Source organism: Procambarus clarkii, chromosome 38 (genome assembly GCF_040958095.1).
Source record: "Procambarus clarkii isolate CNS0578487 chromosome 38, FALCON_Pclarkii_2.0, whole genome shotgun sequence".
Lineage (NCBI taxonomy): Eukaryota > Metazoa > Arthropoda > Malacostraca > Decapoda > Cambaridae > Procambarus > Procambarus clarkii.
The window spans coordinates 15,934,710-15,961,284 of NC_091187.1; the positions used below are offsets into that span (position 1 = coordinate 15,934,710).

At 45.3% G+C, this 26,575-nt stretch overlaps 2 protein-coding genes across 2 annotated transcripts in view; both read left to right on the forward strand.

Annotated features, from left to right (window-relative positions):
- Positions 1-8,134: 8,134 nt before the first annotated feature.
- LOC138372266 (adhesive plaque matrix protein-like) lies at positions 8,135-8,572 on the forward strand. The gene has a single exon (XM_069337542.1). The coding sequence runs from the start codon at positions 8,135-8,137 to the stop codon at positions 8,570-8,572; it is 438 nt and encodes a 145-aa protein (XP_069193643.1).
- A 4,570-nt stretch (positions 8,573-13,142) lies between these two features.
- Positions 13,143-26,575, forward strand: part of LOC123772035 (neurensin-1) — a 29,347-nt gene continuing 15,914 nt past the window's right edge. The window contains exon 1 of the mRNA XM_045764895.2: positions 13,143-13,209. The gene's annotated coding sequence lies outside the window, so the exon portion shown is untranslated. The remainder of the gene's footprint in view (positions 13,210-26,575) is intronic.

A 26,575-nucleotide genomic window follows, 5' to 3' on the forward strand; every position in this document is an offset into this window, starting at 1 on the left:
CAACAGGACCATTAAACAACAGGACCATTAAATAACAGGACCATTAAACAACAGGACCATTAAACAACAGGACCATTAAACAACAGGACCATTAAACAACAGGACCATTAAACAACAGGACCATTAAACAACAGGACCAGTAAACAACAGGGCTATTAAACAACAGGACCAGTAAACAACAGGACCATTAAACAACAGGACCATTAAACAACAGGACCATTAAAGAACAGGACCATTAAACAACAGGACCATTAAACAACAGGACCATTAAACAACAGGACCATTAAACAACAGGACCATTAAACAACAGGACCAGTAAACAACAGGACCATTAAACAACAGGACCATTAAACAACAGGACCAGTAAACAACAGGACCATTAAACAACAGGACCATTAAACAACAGGTCCATACATATATTTATGCTAAAAAAACAGCCACTTTATATGTATAAGAATATGGAGAAACATACTATGTACCCGAGTGCTACTGTAATCTATTACAAGCTATGGCCTTGAGTGTGTGTACTCACTTAATTGGTGAGTACACACACACACACACACACACACACACACACACACACACACACACACACACACACACACACACACACACACACACAAGGCTATAATCCATAGCTTGTTGTAGAATACAATAGCACTCGGGTATATTGTATGTTTCCCCCATGCTTTTATACATTCCAAGTGGCTGTTTTTTAGCATAAATATACGTATGGTCCTGTTGTTTACAGGTCCTGTTGTTTACAGGTCCTGTTTACCGTTTATAAAATAGGGGTCACAACCAGTAGAGTACTCACATGGGTACTCACAAGGATGATGAAGCAGATCATTACATATCATTGAGGTTAATGAAGCACATCGTTGCTACCTGTTAGCAACAGGTAGAGCTGTTACCTGTTGCTAACAGGTAGAGCTGTTACCTGTTGCTAACAGGTAGAGCTGTTACCTGTTGCTAACAGGTAGAGCTGTTACCTGTCGCTAACAGGTAGAGCTGTTACCTGTTGCTAACAGGTACCTGTTAGCCTTGGAAAGGTGGTATTTCCTCCTCAATAATAAGGTAGCAACGAGTAAATTAACGTACCTAAACCGAATTCATTTCCTGAATGTGTAGATCCCCTAAACTGTGGAAAGGTATTTTGTATTCCCTGCACAAGTCCCTAAAGAACACCGATCGACCCCCCACCCCGTCCCCAACACCAACGAGGGGGGGGAGGGGAGAGTGGGGGTCAAACTGGTCACAGTGGCCTTCACGCTCTCACCACACCACTAACAAGGTAATGACAGCCTGTTATCGCTGGCTCCACAGGCCAGGGGGGGGATGAGGGGGGGGGGCTGCTCCCCCCTTCCCCCTGGGACCAGATATGGACTACTAGGGGCGTTTGTCCTCGTGACGGTGGGCGTGGTGGTGGGTGTGGTGGTGGGCGTGGTGGTGGGCGTGGTACTTGCCTTTTCTATCAGAGTAGACAGGGTAGTGAGGTCTGGTTCTTTATGCTCCACCTGTTAGTCTTGTCCATGTTGCGTTTCAATTGAACTATTTTGATGTTCAAATTCTTTGTCGAATCAGGTCTTAGAGTTGTGGATGGAGGTGGCTTCCAAAGCTTCTATTTTTACAGCATTCCATTTGCTAACTACCCCGTGCAGAGTACGTGTATATCCTAACGTTTCTTCGGCTCATTTGTGTTTCCAGCTTCCACTTGTGTCCTGGATCTGCTGTCTCTCAATCTGAAAAAGGCTGTCTTAGTTCTTGTTATCTATTCTCTTCAGTATCTTGTATGCTGTGATCATAACCCCTCTGTTCCTTCTATCCTCAAGGGATTGTGATATTTTGTTTCATTACCCTATCTTCGTAGCTTAACACGACCATTAACTAGTGATTGGAACTATTGACCACATACATAGTGATAGGAATCATTAACCACACACATTTAGTGATGCGATCTCTCTTCTCCTCTCGGTTTCACTGACAAAAATAAAACCATAAATTCCCAAACATCCAAAAATTGTTGTTGAAACTTTAAACTTGTAAGTATCGATGTTTGGCTGCATAAACATAAACAAGAGGATAATTAATGGAAGACTTTATCCTTCAGAAGACCTTGTTTACCTCCTCACCTTTACTCCTTGAGGGAGTTGAAATCCTTTTAACATTTACCGGTGCCTTAAGTTCGTACAATTTTCCCTGAAGTTATTTCCATGGGAGGAGTTGCCAAGTCTTTATGTCTGGGGAGACTGTGACAGGAGCCACTGTTGTTATGTCGTGGAGGGAGTTTGTGAAGGGTAATAGTTTCCTTCTATATCTCCTATATAGGAGGCCTGGTCGACGACCGGGCCGCGGGGACGCTAAGCCCCGGAAGCACCTCAAGGTAACCTCAAGGTAACCTCCCTTGTTCCCGTCTCTCTATTTCCCCATTTTCTCCTCTCAAACTTGTCTTGTACTCTATCATTTCATTTTCGCCTTTAATATCGTCTCTACAATCTCCCTCTCTCTCTCTCTCTTGCTTTCCCATTTCACTCTTCCTGTCCCTTCTCAATCTCTCTCCCGTCTCCCCCCTCTCTCTCCTTTTCACTCTCTTCCTTCATTCTCTCTCTCATTAACCTCTACGTAATTCTCATCACCGTATAGGACATATACATCTCAACATATTTTATTTATATTATATGTGTGTATACCCACCAAGACCTCGGGTGTGAAGAATTATAGACCGTCCCATGAACAGTGCAGTCTGTGAGTCACAACAACGTGGGTTGAAGATCAAACCACACATCACAAGGTGGAGACAGCGACGACGTTTCGGTCCCTCCTGGACCGAAACCAGGACGAAACTTGGTAATGGTCCAGAACGGACCGAAACGTCATTTTTTTATTATTATTATTCTGATGTGTCCTTTGGTCATCATTCCATGGAGAGTGTCGACTGGTGACATAAACATATTGAATATTCAATATGTTTATTCAATATTTTCAATATTGTTGAATATAATATTGAATATATTGACAAGTCCATTAGGACTGGCTAGGACTGAGTCCTCTCACAGTCTATGACTGCTAGGACTGAGATCTCTCACAGTCTATGCCTTGCTAGGACTGAGACCTCTCACAGTCTATGCACTGCTAGGACTGGGACCTCTCACAGTCTATGCACTGCTAGGACTGGGACCTCTCACAGTCTATGCCCTGCTAGGACTGGGACCTCTCACAGTCTATGCCCTGCTAGGACTGGGACCTCTCACAGTCTATGCCCTGCTAGGACTGGGACCTCTCACAGTCTATGCCTTGCTAGGACTGAGACCTCTCACAGTCTATGCACTGCTAGGACTGGGACCTCTCACAGTCTATGCCCTGCTAGGACTGGGACCTCTCACAGTCTATGCCCTGCTAGGACTGGGACCTCTCACAGTCTATGACTGCTAGGACTGAGACCTCTCACAGTCTATGCACTGCTAGGACTGGGACCTCTCACAGTGAGTGAGTGACCTTCCTCAATGAAGGTCACCGGCTGGAGGCTTCATGACCCGCAAATCAGCTATTTATAAGTGTCTAAATCATATGTAAGCGAGAACATGGTTGGCGTGTGGACGTGGCTGTGTTGCTTGGTTTAATGACGATGTGTGTGTGTGTGCTCTTGCCTAGCTGTGATTGTGGAGGTTGAGCTCCAGCTCCTGCCCTCTGTCCCGCCATCATTTGAATTCATCTGGTGCAGTGACTCCGAATACCAAATTGAATCAAGTTTCACGACTCTCTCACCCTTCCCCTACTTCTCTTTAATGTTTTTTAGTACCTAATCACCGCTCGCTTTGTTGTTGTGTCCATACCTTAGCTAAATTATCGTTCTTGTCCACTCCCGCCAAACACACACCGAAACTACGACGTTGGTACAACGTTCGAACAAGTTTTAACACCTAACCAGTTATAACAACCAATATAGCAAGTTGTAACAATGTTCTAATACGTCATTAACACGTTAAGCCAAGATGTAACAACTTTATTACAAGTTGTAACAAGCGGAAAATAGAGACATTTACGGTTTGTGTTTCCAGGGTTGTGTTCGTTTCCTTACTGAGAGGAAGAGAAGGAAGTGTTTCCTTTAGAAATAACTTGCTAGAAATTATTTGATCTTATCCTCCTCTGTTTCTTTTTTCTGTCCTTTTGAGTTGTGAGATTCAGTTCCATTAGCCTGTAACGTAACTTAGTTTAAGTTAAGGCCGGGGAGCCGGTCGGCCGAGCGGACAGCACGCTGGACTTGTGCTCCTGTGGTCCTGGGTTCGATCCCAAGCGCCGGTGAGAAACAATGGGCAGAGTTTCTTTCACCCTATGCCCCTGTTACCTAGCAGTAAATAGGTACCTGGGTGTTAGTCAGCTGTCACGGGCTGTTTCTTGGGGGTGGAGGCCTGGTCGAGGACCGGGCCGCAGGGACACTAAAGCCCCGAGATCATCTCACGATAACCTCAAGTTAAGGTAGCTTAAACCCCCAGTATTAACAGCAATTGGAGGACGTAGGGGCTAGCGCAGTTGGCTCACGACCGACAAATCCAGAGTTTGAATCTCAGACAGTGCGAAACGTTTGGGCACTTTTTGTTTTGTTTAGATCTAATGCCTCTGTTTAGCTAGAAGTTAACAGGTACCAGAAAGCTACTGGGTTATAAGGCTTATAAGACTCCTATCCACAAATGAAAAACTATAACGCAGCACTTATTTTTGGGCTTGATTAAATTTGAATAACCACTAATTCGATCAATGCCGTTGTTTGGTCAGAGCCGCTGAGGCATTTACTAGCTGCCGTCTAGACTATCTTCATCTAAAACTAAAAAGTTAAATAACAGAGGCGCTGGAGATATAGTCTTGACAACAGAGAAGGGGATACCTAGCTCTAATTCAGCTTTGTTGCCGGTCTAATCTTCCTGCAAAGACTGTGGCATTAAATTGGGTTATACCCGAGTGAGATCCCCGACACAGAAAACGTGAAACAATCTAGGGACTCAGCCAGCCATCTTTCACTTATTTGGTTGTAAGGGGTCTAGATTTGGTCAGACCTCAGGACCGGATTACTCAAAGTAGGCCATGACCTAGGGGCCCACCAGCACCAGAGGGCTCAGCAGCACAATGGGGGCCCACGAGTGCCATGTAAGGGGCCCACCAGCACTTGTTCAGACCATCAAAATGGAGAAATATCAAATAATACTTGGAATAATCAATTATTTGTTAACACTGCCCGATTACTTTTTCATGTTATGCTTGTACTGTACACGTGTCGTACGCGTTTGCATCGTTCCACAAGACGTTTCGCACAAATGAGGAGCAGCACCAGAGAGCACATGACGTTAAAGTGTTCCTTTTGCAAAACTATGCATAATAGAACGTTAATAATTAATCATTACATATTATGATATATGAGATTTCTACATATAGGTGTTTAGCCTTTGAATAGTCACATTGAACACAGGATGAGACCCATTTAGCTGTTTTGGCCAAGGGCTCACCTACAATAAGGTCCGGCACCTCCCAAATACATCACAATAGGAACAATTAAACCGACCCCAACCAGCTTATGTATGTCCCCACCCCCAGGTGGTTCACCCTGAAATGTTGGACGAGACTAGCCCGAAGCGTCTGGTCTCCAAACTCACACATAGAAACAGACAGACAGACACTCTTTTGTAAATATTTATATAGATAAATATGAAAATTAACAGCAGTACTCTCTGGGCATTTTCACGCATATATGTATATATATATATATATATATATATATATATATATATATATATATATATATATATATATATATATATATATATATATATATATTCAGGACTACAATGTTTCTTTTCATTAGGAAGTCATTTTTGATATCTGACCCCGCACGAGCAAGCAACCTAATTTCCTCTGAACCACTACAGTTATTGATTACTGTGTAAAAAAGGTGAGCAGACTCTATTTATGGCTGGCTTTATTGGCGCGAGACCCCTGACTACCTTCCCTTCGTGTAGATAGGGTCTAACCTCTCCTATATACGCAGATAGGGACCACATACGCTTGTAGATAGGAACTATCCTCTCTTTACCTGCAGATAGGGACCACATACGCTTGTAAATAGGAACTATCCTCCCTTTACCTGCAGATAGGGACCACATACGCTTGTAGATAGGAACTATCCTCCCTTTACCTGCAGATAGGGACCACATACGCTTGTAGATAGGAACTATCCTCCCTTTACCTGCAGATAGGGGGCTATCTACCATACACATGTGGATGGGAACTATCCTCAATAAACATTTAGATAAGGACTATGCATCCTTCACATGTAGATAGGAATGATTCTCCCTGTACACGCAGAAAGGGGTCTATCCTCTCTACTCTCGTAAAAAAGAATTTTCCTACCCCACACAGGCGGATAGGTACTATCCTCCCTTCACTAAATATGGTTTAATTCAGCACAAATTTATTGTAGGGGAATTCTTGTGCAACAAGTAACACAGTGAGATAGTTAGCTACTCAATTTAAAACAAAATAAGTATTTTGGGGCCAATCTAATAGACTGGCCCAAAAAAACTCAATTTTGAAAATTGATTAGCAGTGAACACTTTCCCATCTCGTCTGTCCTACTTCCTACTATCTATCCCTTCCCTTCCTCTAGCAAATCCCTTTTTAGCCTCTCCACCTTCTAGATTGCTACTCTTCTATCCCTCAGCCTTTCATCCTTTTCCTCCCGTCCCTCAACTCTCCCTTCCTACTCTCTCCAACCTTCCCTCCTATCCTGCAGCTCTCTCTTCCATCCCCGTGTCCTAGCACCATCGATCCAGCGAGCGGGAGGTTGCCAGTGAATACGGTGGCTTCCACTGCTACACTGAGACCCTGCCAGCGGGAGGCTGCCAGTGAATACACAGGCTTCCACTGCTATCCTTTCATACAACTCGGACCATCAACTCCTTGGCACTGTACCTGAAACTTTACATATATTATTATTAATATTATTATTACTTGCATATTCCGGCGTGTTTTATAATATTTACAGCTGCTTGGGACATCATTCTGGGATCTCGTCCCACAAGCAGTTGTCGAACCATGTATCTGGCCTCAGGTATTTTCTCGAATTAATATTAATATTATTAGACAGTAGGAAGTGTTGAATAGTCAGACCTAACTTAGGTGATTACGATCGGTTGGCAATTACTGGTATCTGCAATACCAGAGTTGGGATTAGAGTTCGGCACGTGAACGAAGCATTGCTCGAGAGATGTACGTGCTTCAACAGTTGTGGTTCGTGTGTTAAGGGTTTTCGTTCGTAAACAAGGGAGGGTTATGTGGGAGAAATTAACGAGCATTTAGGCTTTGTTGATGAGGACGTGTAGCGAGACTTCTATATTATCCGGACATCGTTCTGACCTCGAGTGAAAGTTAGTGAATATGATCATTTGTTCCTCTCAGAGACGGGTCCTCCATCATCTGATATCCTGTTCCGTGTTCATACATTACCTGTTGACTATCCCGCCTAACCATCCATCCTCTCCTAACCATCTTCATCCTCTTTTGGAGAGGGAGATAGGAAGGAGTAGTGCGGTGAAAGAGAAAGCTTAAGAAGAATTAATAGTAGGGAGCCGGTCGGCCGAGCGGACAGCACACTGGACTTGTGATCCTGTGGTCCCGGGTTTGATCCCGGGCGCCGGCGAGAAACAATGGGCAGAGTTTCTTTAACCCTATGCCACTGTTACCTAGCAGTAAAATAGGTACCTGGGTGTTAGTCAGCTGTCACGGGCTGCTTCCTGGGGGTGGAGGCCTGGTCGACGACCGGGCCGCGGGGACACTAAAAAGCCCCGAAATCATCTCAAGATAACCTCAAGATAGGTTGTCAAAGATGATGGGCTGTGGATTTCTTTTTGCTTTGTGTATTATTTGGATCCTTTCATTATTGTCACTTATTTTCAATTACTGTTATGTTATCTGTATATGTGATATAGTTTAAATTACAATTTGGTTATCTGCATATGTGATATGTTCGTCATGTAGAAGTGGCAGGTCAGCAGTTGTATATGTTGAAACAAGTGGGTGATTGGCAGATTCTTTGAGGGTACTTAACGTTTCAGTTCTGTTGCGTTACGCAAGCAGCTACCAAGCAATGTTGCGTCACCCAAGCAGCTACCAAGCATTGTTGCGTCACCCAAGCAGCTACCAAGCAATGTTGCGTCACCCAAGCAGCTACCAAGCAATGTTGCATCACCCAAGCAGCTACCAAGCAATGTTGCGTCACCCAAGCAGCTACCAAGCAATGTTGCGTCACCCAAGCAGCTACCAAGCAATGTTGCGTCACCCAAGCAGCTACCAAGCAATGTTGCGTCACCCAAGCAGCTACCAAGCAATGTTGCGTCACCCAAGCAGCTACCAAGCAATGTTGCGTCACCCAAGCAGCTACCAAGCAATGTTGCGTCACCCAAGCAGCTACCAGGCAATGTTGCGTCACCCAAGCAGCTACCAAGCAATGTTGCGTCACCCAAGCAGCTACCAAGCATTGTTGCGTCACCCAAGCCGCTATAACAAGCAGTTCTGTTGTCTATAAAGCTTCAGTGTGGCGGTGAATATCTGTGGAACCTCTAGTTCAGATAGTTGTATTTTAGGTCTGTGTCCCAGACTTTGTCGCAACATTTCGATAAATCTTGGGCTAGTCGGTAGAGTGACGGTTGTATCGCGTCATGCAGGTCGGCGTTCAATCCCCGACGGTTCAATTAATTGGGCACCATTCATTACCCCCCGTCCCATCCCAAATCCTTATCCTGATCCCTTCCAAGTGCTATACAGTCGTAATGGCTCGGCGCGTTCTCCATATAATTGCCTTGCATTGCGTTTCATTTCTAAGCAGTAATTACATTGCACATTTATCGTCATGGGTTTTGGCTACATATTCATATATCAGGGCTATAGCATTATAGGCGCCTCTGTGGTTTCCGAATCCTTGTTGACTGATGATATATTTTTGACTGATGCTATAATTGATGTATATATATATGATGGTGAATGACTGATGTTATAATTTTTTTTTTAAATTCATTTGCTTCACCAATTTGGGGTTGATGCGTTTTTTTAATATTTTGCCTGGTGCCCCAAGTAAGGAAATTGGTTTTGGGAATTAATCTGATAGTGTGAGTGTTGAATTAGGAGGGGGAATGGTCCAGATGCAAGAGCTGCATTTAATATCTGCGTAAATTGATGGATTGCCGTTGTTGGAAAGTTTGTGAACATCTGTTTGTTTACTGTTGCCCGGTGTTCTTACCTGTTCTTCTTAGAACTAGTAATTGTTTTTGGACCTACTTGATGGATATGTGGCTTGAAAGGTGGCAATCTTGGCGAATGTTTTTAAGGTTTATTGTGTTGGAAGTGAAGTTGTAGGTTTGTTATCAACAGTCGAGCATTGTCTTGTCCCCAATCTCTCCCACGATCATCTGTGTCTTTCTATCCACCGCTCATCCATTCCCCACCGCCTACCATATCCCCTCCTTTCCCATCCCCTCTCAACATTCCTCTTTTCCCATCCCCGTACTAACCCTCCTTCTCTCCCCACCCCCACCCCCAGAGCGACGGTCTCGCTTCATGCAGGTCGGCGTTCAATCCCCGACCGTCCAAGTGGTTGGGCACCATTCCTCCCCCCGTCCCATCCCAAATCCTTATCCTGACCCCTTCCAAGTGCTATATAGTCGTAATGGCTTGGCGCTTCCTCCTCATAGTTCCCTTCCCTTCTCCCTCCTCCACCCCTTCACAATTCTCATCCTCCCCCCCACCCCTGCCACCCCTCTTTCTTCCCCCCATCAACCCCCACTATTTCCCATCAACCACACCCCCCTCCCCCCATTTTCTCATTATCATACCCCCACGACGTGCTGAAAATTTTTATTTAATTTTTTAAACCATTGAGATCAAATTAGTAACATGTTTTAACCTTAATCTGTCCCCCGAAAATTTAGGGTCACCTATTCTGAAGGTTTAAATGGCCCACGAGGCGCTAAATACATGTTAAAATATTTATGCTTGCCTAATGCGAGAGTAACAGTTTAACAGAACGGATGCGGAGGCTTGTGGATAGTTGGGTTGCGTGGCCGTGAGTGTTTGGCTGTCTGGTTGCAGCATGGTCGGAGGAATGTCAGTAACACGCTGGGTCGGGGTTGGTTGATTTTGGGGTTGTCAGGTTTGGTTGCAAATAGCAAACTTGTGGTGGAGGGGGAGAGGAAGGAAGTGTCTTAATGATATGCATGGTTGTTAATAGCATGTTTAAGGAGCATCATCTCCTTCTCCAGGAGCGAGAACCACCTCCTCCAGGAGCGAGAACCACCTCCTCCAGGAGCGAGAACCACCTCCTCCAGGAGCGAGAACCACCTCCTCCAGGAGCGAGAACCACCTCCTCACCTCTTCCTAAACCCCCAAAAAATGTTACCTCAAGGAACTGGCTGATAAGAATTACATTTTTATAACAAACAACTCTCACCTTTCTCAACTTTGTGTCTTCCCTCCCTCCCTTCCCCTCCTTTAAGACGCCACCAACCTACCTACCCCCTCTCTCCACCTTCCAGACACAACATAACCCTTCACTTCCCCTACTTTCAAGACCTTCCATTCCCTTTCCAGAAAGCTTCTTCCTCCCTCCTTCCCTAATCCCCGCTTTGCAGACAACTTGTTCTTATTTCATACTTTCCCAACTTTCAGACCCGCTCTCCTATTTCCTTCCTCCGCACAATACATGTCTCAACATCGTAGGCAAAAGACCATTATTCTTATCTTCCTGAGAGCCCTGAGAGCCCTGAGAGCCCTGAGAGGCCTCCAGTAATTCCATCATCCTCGAAGTCTCCATTGTTTACAATGAGCCTTGAATCTTCATTATTCCTTGCAAAGTGTATATCATCATATAATATAGACTCACATTCCTTGTGAGTCTATATTATTGCACGAAAAGGTACGTCCCTCTACAACCCCATCCCTATATCTCCCATTTTTCTCCACATCTCTATTTCCTCCAACTTCCCTATTTCTTTCTATCTTACTCTATGGTTCGTGTTTCAAGTATCTGTTCCCATTCCTAACGTCTCTCATTTCACAGTTCCTCAATCTCCACCCATAGCTCTCATTGCTCCTCATCTCCCCCATCTCCATTATCACTTCCCCATCTCTTCCAATTTCCGCATCTTCCCTCATTTCCACCCCCATTATCTACTCCAAGAGTTACAAGAGTACAAGAGTTATGTTTCCCTATTCACTTCTGAGTGCCAAGAGCATCTTCACCTGGCGACATTTAAGCATTAGACATTATTTATATTGGAATGGATTTATATAACTTAAATTTACAGAAGGCATCATGACACCAGCATGATTGACACAGCATGACATCTTGACACAGCATGACATCTTGACACAGCATGACATATTGACACAGATCAGGTGGTGACCAACCCAGGACATGTCTCTGGCTTCTTTAGCATCTTTGGCATCTTTGCTGGCATCTTTGTGTACATATTTGAGAGCAAAACTAGCCGAAAACCGCGTCTTTTCCCTCTAACACGATCATTTAATAGTTTTACATCCAGGTTTCCACTTACTACCGGGTGCTTAGGGGGATTGAACCTTGACGGTACGGTGCCCATATCTGTCCCTTCCAGACTGTGGGACTCGAACCAGGTGTTGTCGCTTGAGTGGCGAGGGCGTTACCACGACGACACGCTGCTGGTGTCACCCACTCCGCTACGACACCACGACGAAATGTCTTGCCTGTGACCTTCGAAGCGGTGAATTGTGAATCAAATTGAAAAATCTCTTTGTTATGTAATGTTGCTCAAGTTATAGAATAAGAAGCAAATTCCGTGCAAATTGGAGAACAATAAGATGAACGCCACGCGGTTAACGTTGATAATTTTTATAATGCAAATTATTTGATCAAAGGGAACTATCTTTTGTGGAGTAAAAACCCCCCATTCATTGTCCTCTCACAGGGAAGAATCAGTTGCTAAGGCTTGTGGGAGGAGCTAATTTTGGGCATGCGTGTTCCAGCCCCCACCCACACACTCTCTCTTTCTCTCTCTCTCTCTCTCTCTCTCTCTCTCTCTCTCTCTCTCTCTCTCTCTCTCTCTCTCTGTCCTGCAATGGTCTCGCTTCATGCAGGTCGGCGTTCAATCCCCGACCGGCCAAGTGGTTTGGGAACTATTCCTTACCCCCGTCCCATCCTAAATCCTGATCCCATCCAAGTGCTATATAGTCGTAATGGTTTGGTGCTTTCTCTTGATAGTTTCCTTCCTTCCGTCTCTCTCTCTCTCTCTCTCTCTCTCTCTCTCTCTCTCTCTCTCTCTCTCTCTCTCTCTCTCTCTCTCTCTCTCTCTCTCTCTCTCTCTCTCCATACAGCTTAAAGTCCTCAATGTCTAGTTTCCAACGCTACGAGTTAATTGTTAAGTGTAGCGCCTCGAACCTCGACCAGAGAGATTGTCGTTCCGCGCGTTAGCTCTCTTCCGGAGAGGAAGGGCTGGAATGAAGCTTAATAAGGCTTCTGGTATATAACGTATTAATGGAGAGTTACAGTTAAGTTGTGGCACTTGAAGCATAGATTATATTTGTCTTCGGAAGTGTATCTTAAACCATCCTACAGTGGGAGGTGCATACAGTGTCCCACTATGGCACTGGGCCTTTGTTTGGCACTTGAGTTGTCTCATTCTTCTCGGTTGGCCCTGGCAAACGCTAGCGATTGGCTGCCATTCTAATCACTCCAATTACAGTTCATTCCTTGAGAAAAAGACCTTGTGTTTAGTCCTCAAACTCATGCTTGTTTTACAACAAGTTTTGTAGTATGATAAAGTGTAGGGAAGCCCACGCATTTTTATGTGTTGCTCTGCGCATGCCTGTAGTGTGATTTGGAGTCATACCAACATAAGATATTATCTCTACAATGACAACACATCATGAAAAAATACATTTGCTCATCATCTGGGATTAAAGTCAGCTTACTCATAAATCCGGTGAGTGGATTACACGTCCCAAATTGATGAGGAAGCAAGAAGGGTGAGGTTGGAAGGGTGTGAGAGAGAGGAACGTGTCAGGGATGTGTGTGGTAACAGTGCAGGGAGCACGGTCTCTCACCAGCGTGTAGGTGGAATGGCGTGGCGGAGCTCAGTGGCCCGGTACACCCTGGTGAGGAGAGAACCGCTGCTCCCGGAGCTGGCACGGCTGGTGAGTGTTCAATCCTCGCGGTGTGTCGTCTGCCTCACTTACTCACGCTAGTCTCTCACTCTCACGGCATCGTACCTCGCCTGCACTCTCTGCTTGTGGCTCTTCAAGCACGTCTTGTGTGATGATTACACCTGTAGAGTATTCGGTTACTACCTGTTGCTTGTGGTGATCAGTGATTCACGACGTGATGAGTGGGGGGGTCCTGGGCCGATCATCACGGCCCCCTCCCCCACCATCCCGCAGGGGAGATGATGGGCGCCATGTGTTAAGTGTCATGATACAGGTACCGCCACTCACCCCATACCCAGAGTGACACAACACGGACACTTGATCCGGATCACAGACACAGGAAGGCCTTTCTCGTGACCTGACTTAGACGTCCGACTTTTCTTTGATCAAGGACAATGGGGACTTTCTGTTGCTCAAGTACAAAGGGGAACTTTCTGTTGATCAAGTACAAAGGGGACTTTCTGTTGATCAAGTACAAAGGGGGACTTTCTGTTGATCAAGTACAAAGGGGAACTTTCTGTTGATCAAGTACAAAGGGGACTTTCTGTTGATCAAGTACAAAGGGGAACTTTCTGTTGATCAAGTACAAAGGGGACTTTCTGTTGATCAAGTACAAAGGGGGACTTTCTGTTGATCAAGTACAAAGGGGGACTTTCTGTTGATCAAGTACAAAGGGGAACTTTCTGTTGATCAAGTACAAAGGGGGATTTTCTGTTGATCAAGCCAAAGGGGGACTTTCTGTTGATCAAGTACAGAGGGGGGAACTCTCTCTGGATCAAAGTCTGAGGGAGATTTTCTCTTGCTCAAGGATAGACAGGATCCACTTCTGGGTCAAAGCCAGAGGGAGGAGATCTGGACATTACTACTCTATATTATTTATCGCAGATAAATCTTAAATAGATCTATAGGCAAAGAAAACACTAATGGTCATTTATATGTTTGTCACAGACGACGAGTTTTTTCTTAGTGTGTGATCAATTACGCAACTCTGATGTGCTTTATAGTACGTAAATTCTGATGATAAAGATAGCGACCTTTAACCGAGAAGAAATAAAATCTATGCAAAAAATATTGTGAGAGAAATTAGTCTGAGTTAAACTCGAATTAAGATTGAACAAAATCAAAAGTTTTCAGACCTTTGCCATATTTACCAGTCTTCATGTACTGTGTATAAATAAGCCTGTCTCATAAGGCCATAGTCTGATCAGTCAGGTTATTGGTGTGTGCTCATGTAGTTGACATGAACTTGGGTGAGCTGCTGTAAGCTTAGCCTTCAACAACTTGTCAAGGTCTATGGGTATTTTTTGTTTTATGTTTTGCTAATGGTTGTTCGAATATGGCTTGTAAATGTGACTAGTTTTTAGTACATCCTGTGTGTGTGTGCTCACCTAGTTGTGCTTGAGGGGGTTGAGCTCTGGCTCTTTTGTTCCGCCTCTCAACTGTCAATCAACAATTACTAACTACTAACGAATTTATTTTTTCCCCATACACACACACACACACACACAGCCTCAGGAAGCAGCTCCACAACAGCTGTCTAACTCCCAGGTACCTATTTACTAGTAACAGGTGGATCAGGGTAAAAGAAACTTCGCCCATTTGTTTCTGCCTGGTCCGGGAGTCGAACCCGGGCTACAGAATTACGAGTCCTGCGTGCTGTTCACTCAGCTACCAGACCCCTTAATGTGTGTGTGTGTGTGTGTGTGTGTGTGTGTGTGTGTGTGTGTGTGTGTGTGTGTGTGTGTGTGTGTGTGTGTGTGTGTGTGTGTGTGTGTGTGCGTGTGTCCAGCGGCCCTGTGTCCACCCCAGGTAGAATAAGCATCAACTCTCCCCTTTTAAGAAGTCAGGACTAACACCCCCATTTCCTTCAATTCACCAGGAAACCTTATGGAATCAAAGCAACGTCTCCCAGAGCCTTGCTACATAGTCCCCAGTTGCAAGAAGTATCTCAGTTTATTACTCTCCTGTTAATAAAAGTAAAAGCTTCAAGAAACATGAGAGTGTGACACAATCTCTTGTCGTTTCTCATCGGATGCCTCGCTCACCCACCACGGAGCGGCAAGCTTAACAACTTCAGTAGTTTGGGCTATAAAGATCACTTGAAGAAGAAATAAACTAGTCTACCTTCCTCCTCCTTCAACAAAAGCACCTGCTATAGAACTGTAAACACTAAATCATCTGAAAACCCTGAAATTAGAGCCCAAATTTGAATGGAAATAGAAGTTTGGGATTAAGAAGGTTCAATCAAAACTACTATAAGCGAGGCTCTAATTACTACTAGAGACATTACCACAGCTCAAGCTCTACGAGTCAAACACCCACTTACAGCCGTACTTGACAGCAGTAATCACCAACACTAACCAGAACTAAAAGCAGAACACATCAAGAATTTGAAAACCAATAACCAGTCGTGTCTTAAGGGGGCTTCACGAAGCTACAACCCATCACATCGAATATATCACCTGACCAGCACTTGGTGATGCTAGTAAGGGTCACTTGGGTGAAGATCTTTCTGGCTAGCAAAGTTCCCAAGGTCATCAGGCCTCTACCTTTATTGGGGGAGGATGGCGTGGCTCTCTGTGTCCTAAAAAAACAAGGTTGAAGGAATCAGGCCAGTTGCTGCTGCCAACACACTCCGACGCCTCGTAGCTGAGGCTACTGGGATATGAGTCGCTTGCTCGCTTGCTTACTGTGTCAAGTAAAGTGATTCAGATTCAGATTCAGATTCAGATTCAGATTCAGATGTTTATTCAGGTAAGGTATATACATACAAGTGATGTTACATTAATGGATTGATATATAGATAGAGCTAGTACATACAAAGCCTAAAGCCACTATTACGCAATGCGTTTCGGGCAAACTGTAAACACTAAATCATCTGAAAACCCTGAAATTAGAGCGTGTGATTAACGCCCCCCCGATTAACACAAGACACCCATTCTCACACCAATTGGATAGTTGTTAGATATTTGTGATGGTCTGATAGCGTGTTATGGTTCCAATAACAGTTAACATGAAAACTGGCAAGTGAAACTTTGTCCGAAACAGAGGATATTCTAAAATCATTACTATATTGGTTAATAATCTAATAGTCTATGCTTAACTCGTTCTCTTTGAAACTGTCTAACAAATATGGTTTTCTGAAGAAAAGTTCTAGGGGGTACTCAAATAGTTTTTTAATTTAATTTTTCACAAGATTGAGAATAATACACTGTATTAACGTAACCGAACGTAATGAAATCTAACCTAACCTTAACATCAACTAACCATGGATAGTGAGTATATAACAGCATCAATACCATAGTGGTTTTCAAGTTATTATCTCCTAAGTTCCTCCTCCATAAGGACAGGTTGAACACTGACGACCTCAAATTTTTCATTGAGGGGAACATGAAAAATAGTCGAGCGAATGTCTCCAAGAGGGAGACTCCTTACCTGCCGTCCATGCTTGTGCTTAGTTATTGAAAAGGTCACTTATAATCTGTCCAGTAAGCTCAGTATACGACTCTTTGGATGGCACCTTTGATGGCACCTGTGCTGGTACCTGTGCTGGTACCTTTGATTTCCTCTCGGAGGACATTATCCAACTCCCAGAGCAATGAGGTAGTCCGTGGCTCATCCTTAACTGCTCCTAACACATTACTGGTCGATTAAAAGAATTCATATCAGTCACATAATTGTCTGGACTGAACTCTCCTTTTGGACTGAAATTTCAGGGTGTTCCTTGTGACTGTACCCTCCTGGGTGCTCCTTGTGACTGTACCCTCCTGGTGCTCCTTGTGACTGTACCCTCCTGGTGCTCCTTGTGACTGTACCCTCCTGGGTGCTCCTTGTGACTGTACCCTCCTGGTGCTCCTTGTGACTGTACCCTCCTGGGTGCTCCTTGTGACTGTACCCTCCTGGTGCTCCTTGTGACTGTACCCTCCTGGTGCTCCTTGTGACTGTATCCTCCTGGTGCTCCTTGTGACTGTACCCTCCTGGTGGTCCTTGTGACTGTACCCTCCTGGTGCTCCTTGTGACTGTACCCTCCTGGATGCTCCTCCATGACTTTACCGTTTTGGCTTCTTCTCTAGGAGTACATGCAAAAATCATCGACCTAAAGTTTACCAGTTAAATGACAGACAAAAAAAAGGATTTCACAGTCTATTCTCCCTTCTCACAAGATTCCTATCCCTCCCTAAGCTAATTTATTTGTTCAGATGTTTTTTGTCTTACAGCGGCAGCAATCTAAGTGAGTATGACTTTTATTTGACATGTGTGCTTGAAAAACATAAACAAACTACTCAAGCAAAGTGCTCTTCCTGTCAGACTTGGTGGCCTTGGTGCCCGCGCAGCTTCACAGATTGATCGGTAAGACTTCGTTTCCTCCATTGAATATAATGGCTTTGTAAAAAAAATATATCCTTTTAGAACACCTAGATGCTCTCACTGAGAGCTTCAATCAATCGCCTGTATTTACAATTCTTGCACCCGGTGCAGATTTGATAGAAAAACAGGAACAGTCAAGTTGGGAATGTCCAGTTGAAGAAAGGACAGTTACGACCATACTCCTAGTTCGCCTAACAGCAAGCTAGCGCTTGCCTCACTGCCGTGGATGCCCCCCATGCAGGAGACATGGCAGCATCATCATCTTTTAGCAGTCCGCATCACTGAAACAATCACAAGTTTCAACCTACCGGGAATTTCCACCTTTGTGGTAAAATATAGACTGAGCGCCAATGTATTCACAACAACTCTGCAGCCAATCAACGTGACTTACATATCTGATCTGCAGCAGCTTTTAAGAGATTACATATAAAACCGAGTCAAATTTGGAACATGATCCAGAGATGCAGTTCTCTCCTAGCAAGTGATAACTCCCTACACATTTAGGCCAGGGTCAAAGAGGCCGTGTGGACTCCTAGCAGTGGAAGGGTTTAGTGCTGGGAGCGAGCGGTGAAGCGAGCAACGGGAGGTCGATATGCTGTGAGGAGCAGAGAGGAATATTACCCAAACCTCTCCGTCACGTCACGTTTACAGAGCCTCGTCATCCTGAGAGCAAAAGGAGATGAGACTGACTAATGTCTACATGCTAATGTAAAAAAGTTTTGGATATGAATTTAACAGGAATATAGGAAAGGCAATGAGGGAAACCAAAATATTAATGATGTTTACCGGATAAATAATGTCCTTGCATGTGTGTTTACCAGTGTTCCCAATTTGGACACATTTGTCATGTTAGTTTTGTTTGGAGCAGCAGCAGCCGGAGTGTGTGGAGGAGCATGTGGTAGCCCAGCATAGTGTTGGGGAGCATGTGGTACCCCAGCATAGTGTAGGGGAGCATGTGGTACCCCAGCATAGCGTAGGGGAGCATGTGGTACCCCAGCATAGCGTAGAGGAGCATGTGGTACCCCAGCATAGCGTAGGGGAGCATGTGGTACCCCAGCATAGCGTAGGGGAGCATGTGGTACCCCAGCATAGCGTAGGGGAGCATGTGGTACCCCAGCATAGCGTAGGAGAGCATGTGGTACCCCAGCATAGCGTAGGGGAGCATGTGGTACCCCAGCACAGTATGAAGGAGCATGTGGTACCCCAGCATAGTGTAGGGGAGCATGTGGTACCCCAGCATAGCGTAGGGGAGCATGTGGTACCCCAGCACAGTATGAAGGAGCATGTGGTACCCCAGCAGAGCATGAAGGAGCATATGGTAGCCTATGTAGCCGTCGCCAGACAACCACTACACGCTCCTGGCCACCGCCCAAGGTTACCAGGAACGCCCACGTATCCGCTGCGGTATTACCTTAATTACCTCCTCCCTCACTATCACTTCAAATTCCATTAATCACCTTCACCACGAGACCAGCTCCTATCAGCCGTCCCAGCGCCCCCTCACCCGTCACACAGTGTCTTGTGAGGCTGCTAGTTATAAGGAGGAAGTGGTGAGTTAATACGACTATATAACACTTGGATGGGATAGAAGGACAGGGAATTGGGATAGGACGGTGGGTAGAAACGGTGCCTAACCACGTGAACCATCGGGATTCGAGCCCCAGAATGCAAGAATCGAGGCTGTACCGGCCAACCCAAGTGGATAGATATTTTATGTCGAGTCTACATTTTGACTGTAAGATCATGCAGCTGAAGTTGGTGCATGGAAGGGGTTTGTGATCATAATTTAGCATTGTGTCATGAGGTTAGGAGTCGATAGGCACGACGAGGAGTGTGTCAAGGGGGGTAAAGAGTCGACAGAGAGACAGACAACCTAGAGGGCATTATGAGATAATGGGGCCGAGGTAGGACAGACGTTTTACGACGAACCTGTTAATGGACGTCTCATCTCGTGATGGAACTGGATGAGTTGGACCGCCAATGGAGGGAATTGGGCAAGAGAATAATAAGAGAAGAATGAGTAGGACAAATTAAGGCAACTCTAGTAATTACTAAGTGGTGATTAGGCATGTGATATCGCAGAACGAAAGCATGGTAGAATATTTAAGTATTCTACTTAGCAGGTAGAATATGACCGAATTCTACAGGTAACGACCAGGATATGGACCATATCCTGGTCCATATCCTGGTAGATCGGTAATGAGGAGGAAGGAGCGTGTGCGAGGGGCGAACAGAGTCGTAGGGTGAAGGGCAAGGGTGGTGAGGAACCAGTAATGGGGGAGGAATGGTATGCTTTTAATGGGGGTGGCAGACAATGGAGGAAGTATTCAAAGAATTGAAATATGATCAGAGTTTCAGGGGGGGGGGGGCAGAGAACGGATTGAAAATCGATGTAAAGTGGAACCTAGTTGGGACAGGAGGTCACATGATGGCCAGACTGGAAGACTGAAGAGTGAGAGCCAGACTGGAAGACTGATGAGAGAGAGCCAGACTGGAAGACTGATGAGAGAGAGCCAGACTGGAAGACTGAAGAGAGAGCCAGACTGGAAGACTGAAGAGAGATGGCCAGACTGGAAGACTGATGAGAGAGAGCCAGACTGGAAGACTGAAGAGAGATGGCCAGACTGGAAGACTGAAGAGAGATGGCCAGACTAGAAGACTGATGAGAGATGGCCAGACTGGAAGACTGATGAGAGAGAGCCAGACTGGAAGACTGAAGAGAGATGGCCAGACTGGAAGACTGATGAGAGAGAGCCAGACTGGAAGACTGATGAGAGAGAGCCAGACTGGAAGACTGAAGAGTGATGGCCAGACTGGAAGACTGAAGAGAGATGGCCAGACTGGAAGACTGAAGAGAGATGGCCAGACTAGAAGACTGATGAGAGATGGCCAGACTGGAAGACTGAAGAGAGATGGCCAGACTGGAAGACTGAAAGAGAGAGCCAGACTGGAAGACTAAAGAGAGATGGCCAGACTGGAAGACTGAAGAGTGAGAGCCAGACTGGAAGACTGAAGAGAGAGCCAGACTGGAAGACTGAAGAGTGAGAGCCAGACTGGAAGACTGAAGAGAGAGCCAGACTGGAAGACTGATGAGAGAGAGCCAGACTGGGAGACTGAAGAGAGATGGCCAGACTAGAAGACTGATGAGAGATGGCCAGACTGGAAGACTGAAGAGAGATGGCCAGACTGGAAGACTGAAGAGAGATGGCCAGACTGGAAGACTGAAGAGAGATGGCCAGACTGGAAGACTGAAGAGAGATGGCCAGACTGGAAGACTGAAGAGAGATGGCCAGACTAGAAGACTGATGAGAGATGGCCAGACTGGAAGACTGAAGAGAGATGGCCAGACTGGAAGACTGAAAGAGAGAGCCAGACTGGAAGACTAAAGAGAGATGGCCAGACTGGAAGACTGAAGAGAGATGGCCAGACTGGAAGACTGATGAGAGATGGCCAGACTGGAAGACTGAAGAGAGATGGCCAGACTGGAAGACTGAAAGAGAGAGCCAGACTGGAAGACTGAAGAGAGATGGCCAGACTGGAAGACTGAAGACAGATAGCCAGACTGAAAGACTGAAGACAGATAGCCAGACTGAAAGACTGAAGAGATAGCCAGATTATGGAGGAACTAGAGGGCTGTAGAAAGATAGCAACATGATGGAGGAACCAGCATTTTAGCAAACTTTGTGGTTTTTTTATGCAGTAATCAAATCGTGGGTTGTGCTTTCCGTAGAGTTTTAAGCTTAAACTTGTCATTCACCCGCCTCACAAGATCACAGTTTACTGGAAAGCGATTAAACGTGATTCATTGATGTTACATTATTACATTTTAATAAACAGAGAGAGAGAGAGAGAGAGAGAGAGAGAGAGAGAGAGAGAGAGAGAGAGAGAGAGAGAGAGAGAGAGAGAGAGAGAGAGAGGATGTGAACAATGAGGGAGAGAGGAAGGGAAGAGAATGGAGGGTAGAGTAGGAGAGAAAGAGGGAAGAGAAGGGAGGAAAAGGGAGAAGAAGAGACCAAGGAAAAGGGGGGTGAAAAGTAGGTGAGATGTGAAGGGGGGAGAGGGAGGGAGGGGGTAAAGTTTGGGAGAAAGAGTAAAGTTAGTGATACATTGAGACAAAAGTTTGTCTCGTGTGCAATGCAACAACACGGCGAGTAATACGTGAAGAACACGGCGAGTAATACGTGAAGAACACGGCGAGTAATACGTGAAGAACACGGCGAGTAATACGTGAAGAACACGGCGAGTAATACGTGAAGAACACGGCGAGTAATACGTGAACAACACGGCGAGTAATACATGAAGAACACGGCGAGTAATACGTGAAGAACACGGCGAGTAATACGTGAAGAACACGGCGAGTAATACGTGAAGAACACGGCGAGTAATACGTGAAGAACACGGCGAGTAATTCGTGAAGAACACGGCGAGTAATACGTGAAGAACACGGCGAGTAATACATGAAGAACACGGCGAGTAATACGTGAAGAACACGGCGAGTAATTCGTGAAGAACACGGCGAGTAATTCTTCATGTATGTATGTATATATATATATATATATATATATATATATATATATATATATATATATATATATATATATATATATATATATATATATATATATTATATATATATATATATAATATAATATAATATTATATAATAAGCCCGTAAATTTACCATGTTGTTGTGTTGTTTTAAATTCAGTTACTCAGAACAAAAAGTTCCAAGTAGCACGGGCTATGGTGAGCCCGAGAAATTTACAATTTTTTTGCACAGGCTTATAATCTCTTTGGGTGAGGTGATACAGAACAAGTGGACGAAACAAGTGGATGAATAGCATAACATACGGGAAATTGATAGGGTATTACATGGCTCAATATAAGCCGCTTATATTCATGCGGCTTTCATGCCCGGGATTCGAACGCGAAATTCCAAATTGTGAGTCGAGAACGAAGCCGACTGCGCCACAGAGACCCCCTATTCTTGCTCGTTGGTTAATAAGCTATTGTGGTGGATTTTACAACCCTCCAGAGGCTGAGTGATCAATTGCTGACACTTAGAGTTGTGTAATGTTCATTGCATAAAAGGAAAATCAGCAATATACCATTTCATATATGAGAATTAATTATTCTCCAAACATAACACGAGTCTCGAGACATTTAGTCAGCCTCTGAAGTTTAGGAGCTAACGAAGTTTAACCCAAGGGTTTGTAGTCCTGCTTGTCGCCCTTCACAGAACTTACACCTGCCTGTCTGTCATTGTTCTTGTTGACTGTCTGATGGTCTGTCAGTGTCCTTGTTGATCCCTGCTGGTCTGTTAGTGTTTTTGTTGACTGTCTGCTGGTCTGACAGTGTCCTTGCTGACTCTCTGCTGGTCTGTCAGTGTCCTTGTTGATCCCTGCTGGTCTGTTAGTGTTTTTGTTGACTGTCTGCTGGTCTGACAGTGTCCTTGTTGACTGTCTGCTGGTCTGTCAGTGTCCTTGTTGATCCCTGCTGGTCTGTTAGTGTTTTTGTTGACTGTCTGCTGGTCTGTCAGTGTCCTTGCTGACTCTCTGCTGATCTGTTAGTGTCCTTGCTGATCTCTGCTGGTCTGACAGTGTCCTTGCTGATCTCTGCTGGTCTGCCTACTTGTCTTTCCGCCGTAATGTCTGCCAGCCTTCCTGTCGGCCGGAAAGAAGCAGCCATCAGACACAAGGATCTCCACTATGGCTGCTCGTCTCTACTGCCTGGGATGACACTGTTTATGTCTCCGGGAGCATCGTGAAGCGACAAGCTGTAAGACGGGTCGACGTTCACTCCCAGATGCTACGAACATCATCTGCCACCTTCTGAACGTTCAGGAGGAAGGGAGGGAGATTGTAAGGGAAGGAAATGGGATAGGAAAGAGGGAGTAGGGGAGATTAGGGAAGGGAAAGGGGAGGGAGGGTTTATCCCACATTTCGGATCATATATAAACAGTATTATATGATGCGCTTGGATATAATTGTTTATTTATATTCCTTTGAAAGGCAGTGAGCTGATACTATGAAGGGCTGGAGTAAGGTAGGGGTGAAGGTAAGGAGGATTGGAAGGGAGGAGGGAGGGAGAGAAGGACGGAGGAATGCAGGAAGGGAGGGAAGCATAATGGGAAGGGAGTCTGCCATCTTGGCGCCACCACAGATCGCTCATCTTGTTGCTATAGTGACGAGCATTAGCACGGAAGTTTTTATCGAGAACTGACAAAACTGCCTTCATACACACACACACACACACACACACACACACACACACACACACACACACACACACACACACACACACACACACACACACACACACACATACATACACACACACACACACACACACACACACACACACACACACACACACGCACACACACACACACACACACACACACACACACACACACACACACCCAGAATCTTGTACACCACGTATGTAAGACCAATCCTGGAGTATGCGGCCCCAGCATGGAGCCCGTACCTTGTCTAGCACAAGACGAAGTTGGAAAAAGTCCAAAGGTATGCTACTAGACTAGTCCCAGAACTAAGAGGCATGAGTTATGAGGAAAGGCTGCGGGAAATGCACCTTACGACACTGGAAGACAGAAGAGTAAGGGGGGACATGATCACAACCTACAAAATCCTCAGGGGAATCGACCGGGTAAACAAGGATGAACTATTCAACACTGGTGGGACGCGAACAAGGGGACACAGGTGGAAGCTGAGTACCCAAATGAGCCACAGAGACGTTAGAAAGAACTTTTTCAGTGTCAGAGTAGTTAGTAAATGGAATGCACTAGGAAGTGATGTAGTGGAGGCTGACTCCATACACAGTTTCAAATGTAGATATGATAGAGCCCAGTAGACTCAGGAATCTGTACACCACTTGATTGACGGTTGAGAGGCGGGACCAAAGAGCCAAAGCTCAACCCCCGCAAGCACAATTAGGTGAGTACAATTAGGTGAGTACACACACACACACACACAGCTCGCGAGAGGGGTCTCGCTGCACTTGTGTGTCATAATCCTAAGAGCCCGAGTTTGATTCCCGGCCGAGGCTGAAACAAATGGGCAGAGTTTCTTTCACAAATGGGCAAATTAGTTTCTTTCATCTAATACTGTTGTTCACCTTGCAGTTAATACCTGAAAGATAGACAGCGATTATGTGCTGCATGCTTGGGGATATGCGTGTGAGTGTGAGAAAAATATGTAGTTGATATGATAAGGAGAAAATAGGTTGAAAATAGGAAAATAGGAGTCAGTAGTCAACCGACAATTAGAAAGGCGGGGTCCAGGAGCTAACAGCTCTTTACTGCTTGCACAAAAAGTTAATATAAATAATAAACAAACACTCATACACTCATCTGAGTGATCCCAAGGACCTACAACAACGTTTGTAAAGCGGTAGTATCATCACTAACTCTGTTATCATCACCATAACTCTATCATTAACAACTCTATCATCTCCAACTCTATCTTCTACAACTCTATCATCATAACTAACTCTATCATCATTAAAACCCACGCCTGCACCACCACCACCAACTCATCACCACCACCACCAACTCATCACCACCACCACCACCAACTCATCACCACCACCACCACCAACTCATCACCACCACCACCAACCCATCACCACCACCACCAACTCATCACCACCACCACCACCACCAACTCATCACCACCACCACCACCACCAACTCATCACCACCAACTCATCATCACCACCATCACCAAATCTTATCCGGATGAATATCATTGTTAATATTATTCCTATTACTGCAGCCTCCGTTGCTAGGGAGGGGGGCGGGAGAGACGGCCGCCACAGGCCAGGCCTCTCCCTCCCCCACACAACGTACGTCAGACGCTGGCTGTTAGAGACATGGGATTTTGTGGGGAATTTAGCTTCGTAAGAAGACTGAGGGAGAGAGGCGGAGCTAAACTCCTCGTCGACGCCTTCAGAATCATGCATATGTGATGAAGGTTCTTGGAAACACACGCTTTTGGGGCGCATAATACTTTATAATGCCAGCGTCGACACTCAACTTTTTTGGGGGGTTTCGACACGCGTGGCGGGGCTGGGGCTGGGGAGGGCTGGGGAGGGCTGGGGAGGGCTGGGGAGGGCTGGGGTTGGGGGCTAGGGTGAAGATAACGAAGGGTTAGTTAAGGGCTCGGAAAGAGCTGCCAAGGGGTACGAGAGGATCTTAAGAACGTGCGTGAAGGTTGCTAGAGGAGCTGGATAGGAAGCTGGGATGGATTTCAAGTTGCTGGAGAGAGAGGGCTAGGAGGGATGTGGTAGGTAATTACACACACACACACACACAGCTCTAGCTCTAGGGTCCAAGAGCTGGAGCTCGATTCTGCAGGCACATATAGGTGAGTGCACACACACACCACACATACACACACACACACACACACACACACACACACACACACACACACACACACACACACACACACACACACACACACACACACACACCACATACACACACACACACACACACACACACACACACACACACACACACACACACACACACACACCACACACACACACACACACACACACACACACACACACACACACACACACAGGGCAGTAATCAGAGACAATGTATCTGACTGGAGGAGTGTTACTAGCGGAGTACCACAGGGTTCAGTTCTTGCACCAGTAATGTTCATCGTCTACATAAATCATCTACCAGAAGAAATACAGAATTATATGAACATGTTTGTGGATGATGCTAAGATTCTGAGGAAGATAGGAGACACAGACGATTGTAATGCCCTTCAAATTGATCTAGATAAAATAAGTGCTTGGAAGGTGGTAAATGGAATTCAATGAGAATAAATGCCATGTTATGGAATGTGGAATCGGAGAAAATAGATCTCACACAACTTACAAAATATGTGGAAAGGAATTACAGAACTCTAATAAAGAACGAGACCTAGAGGTGGTTTTTAAGTAATCT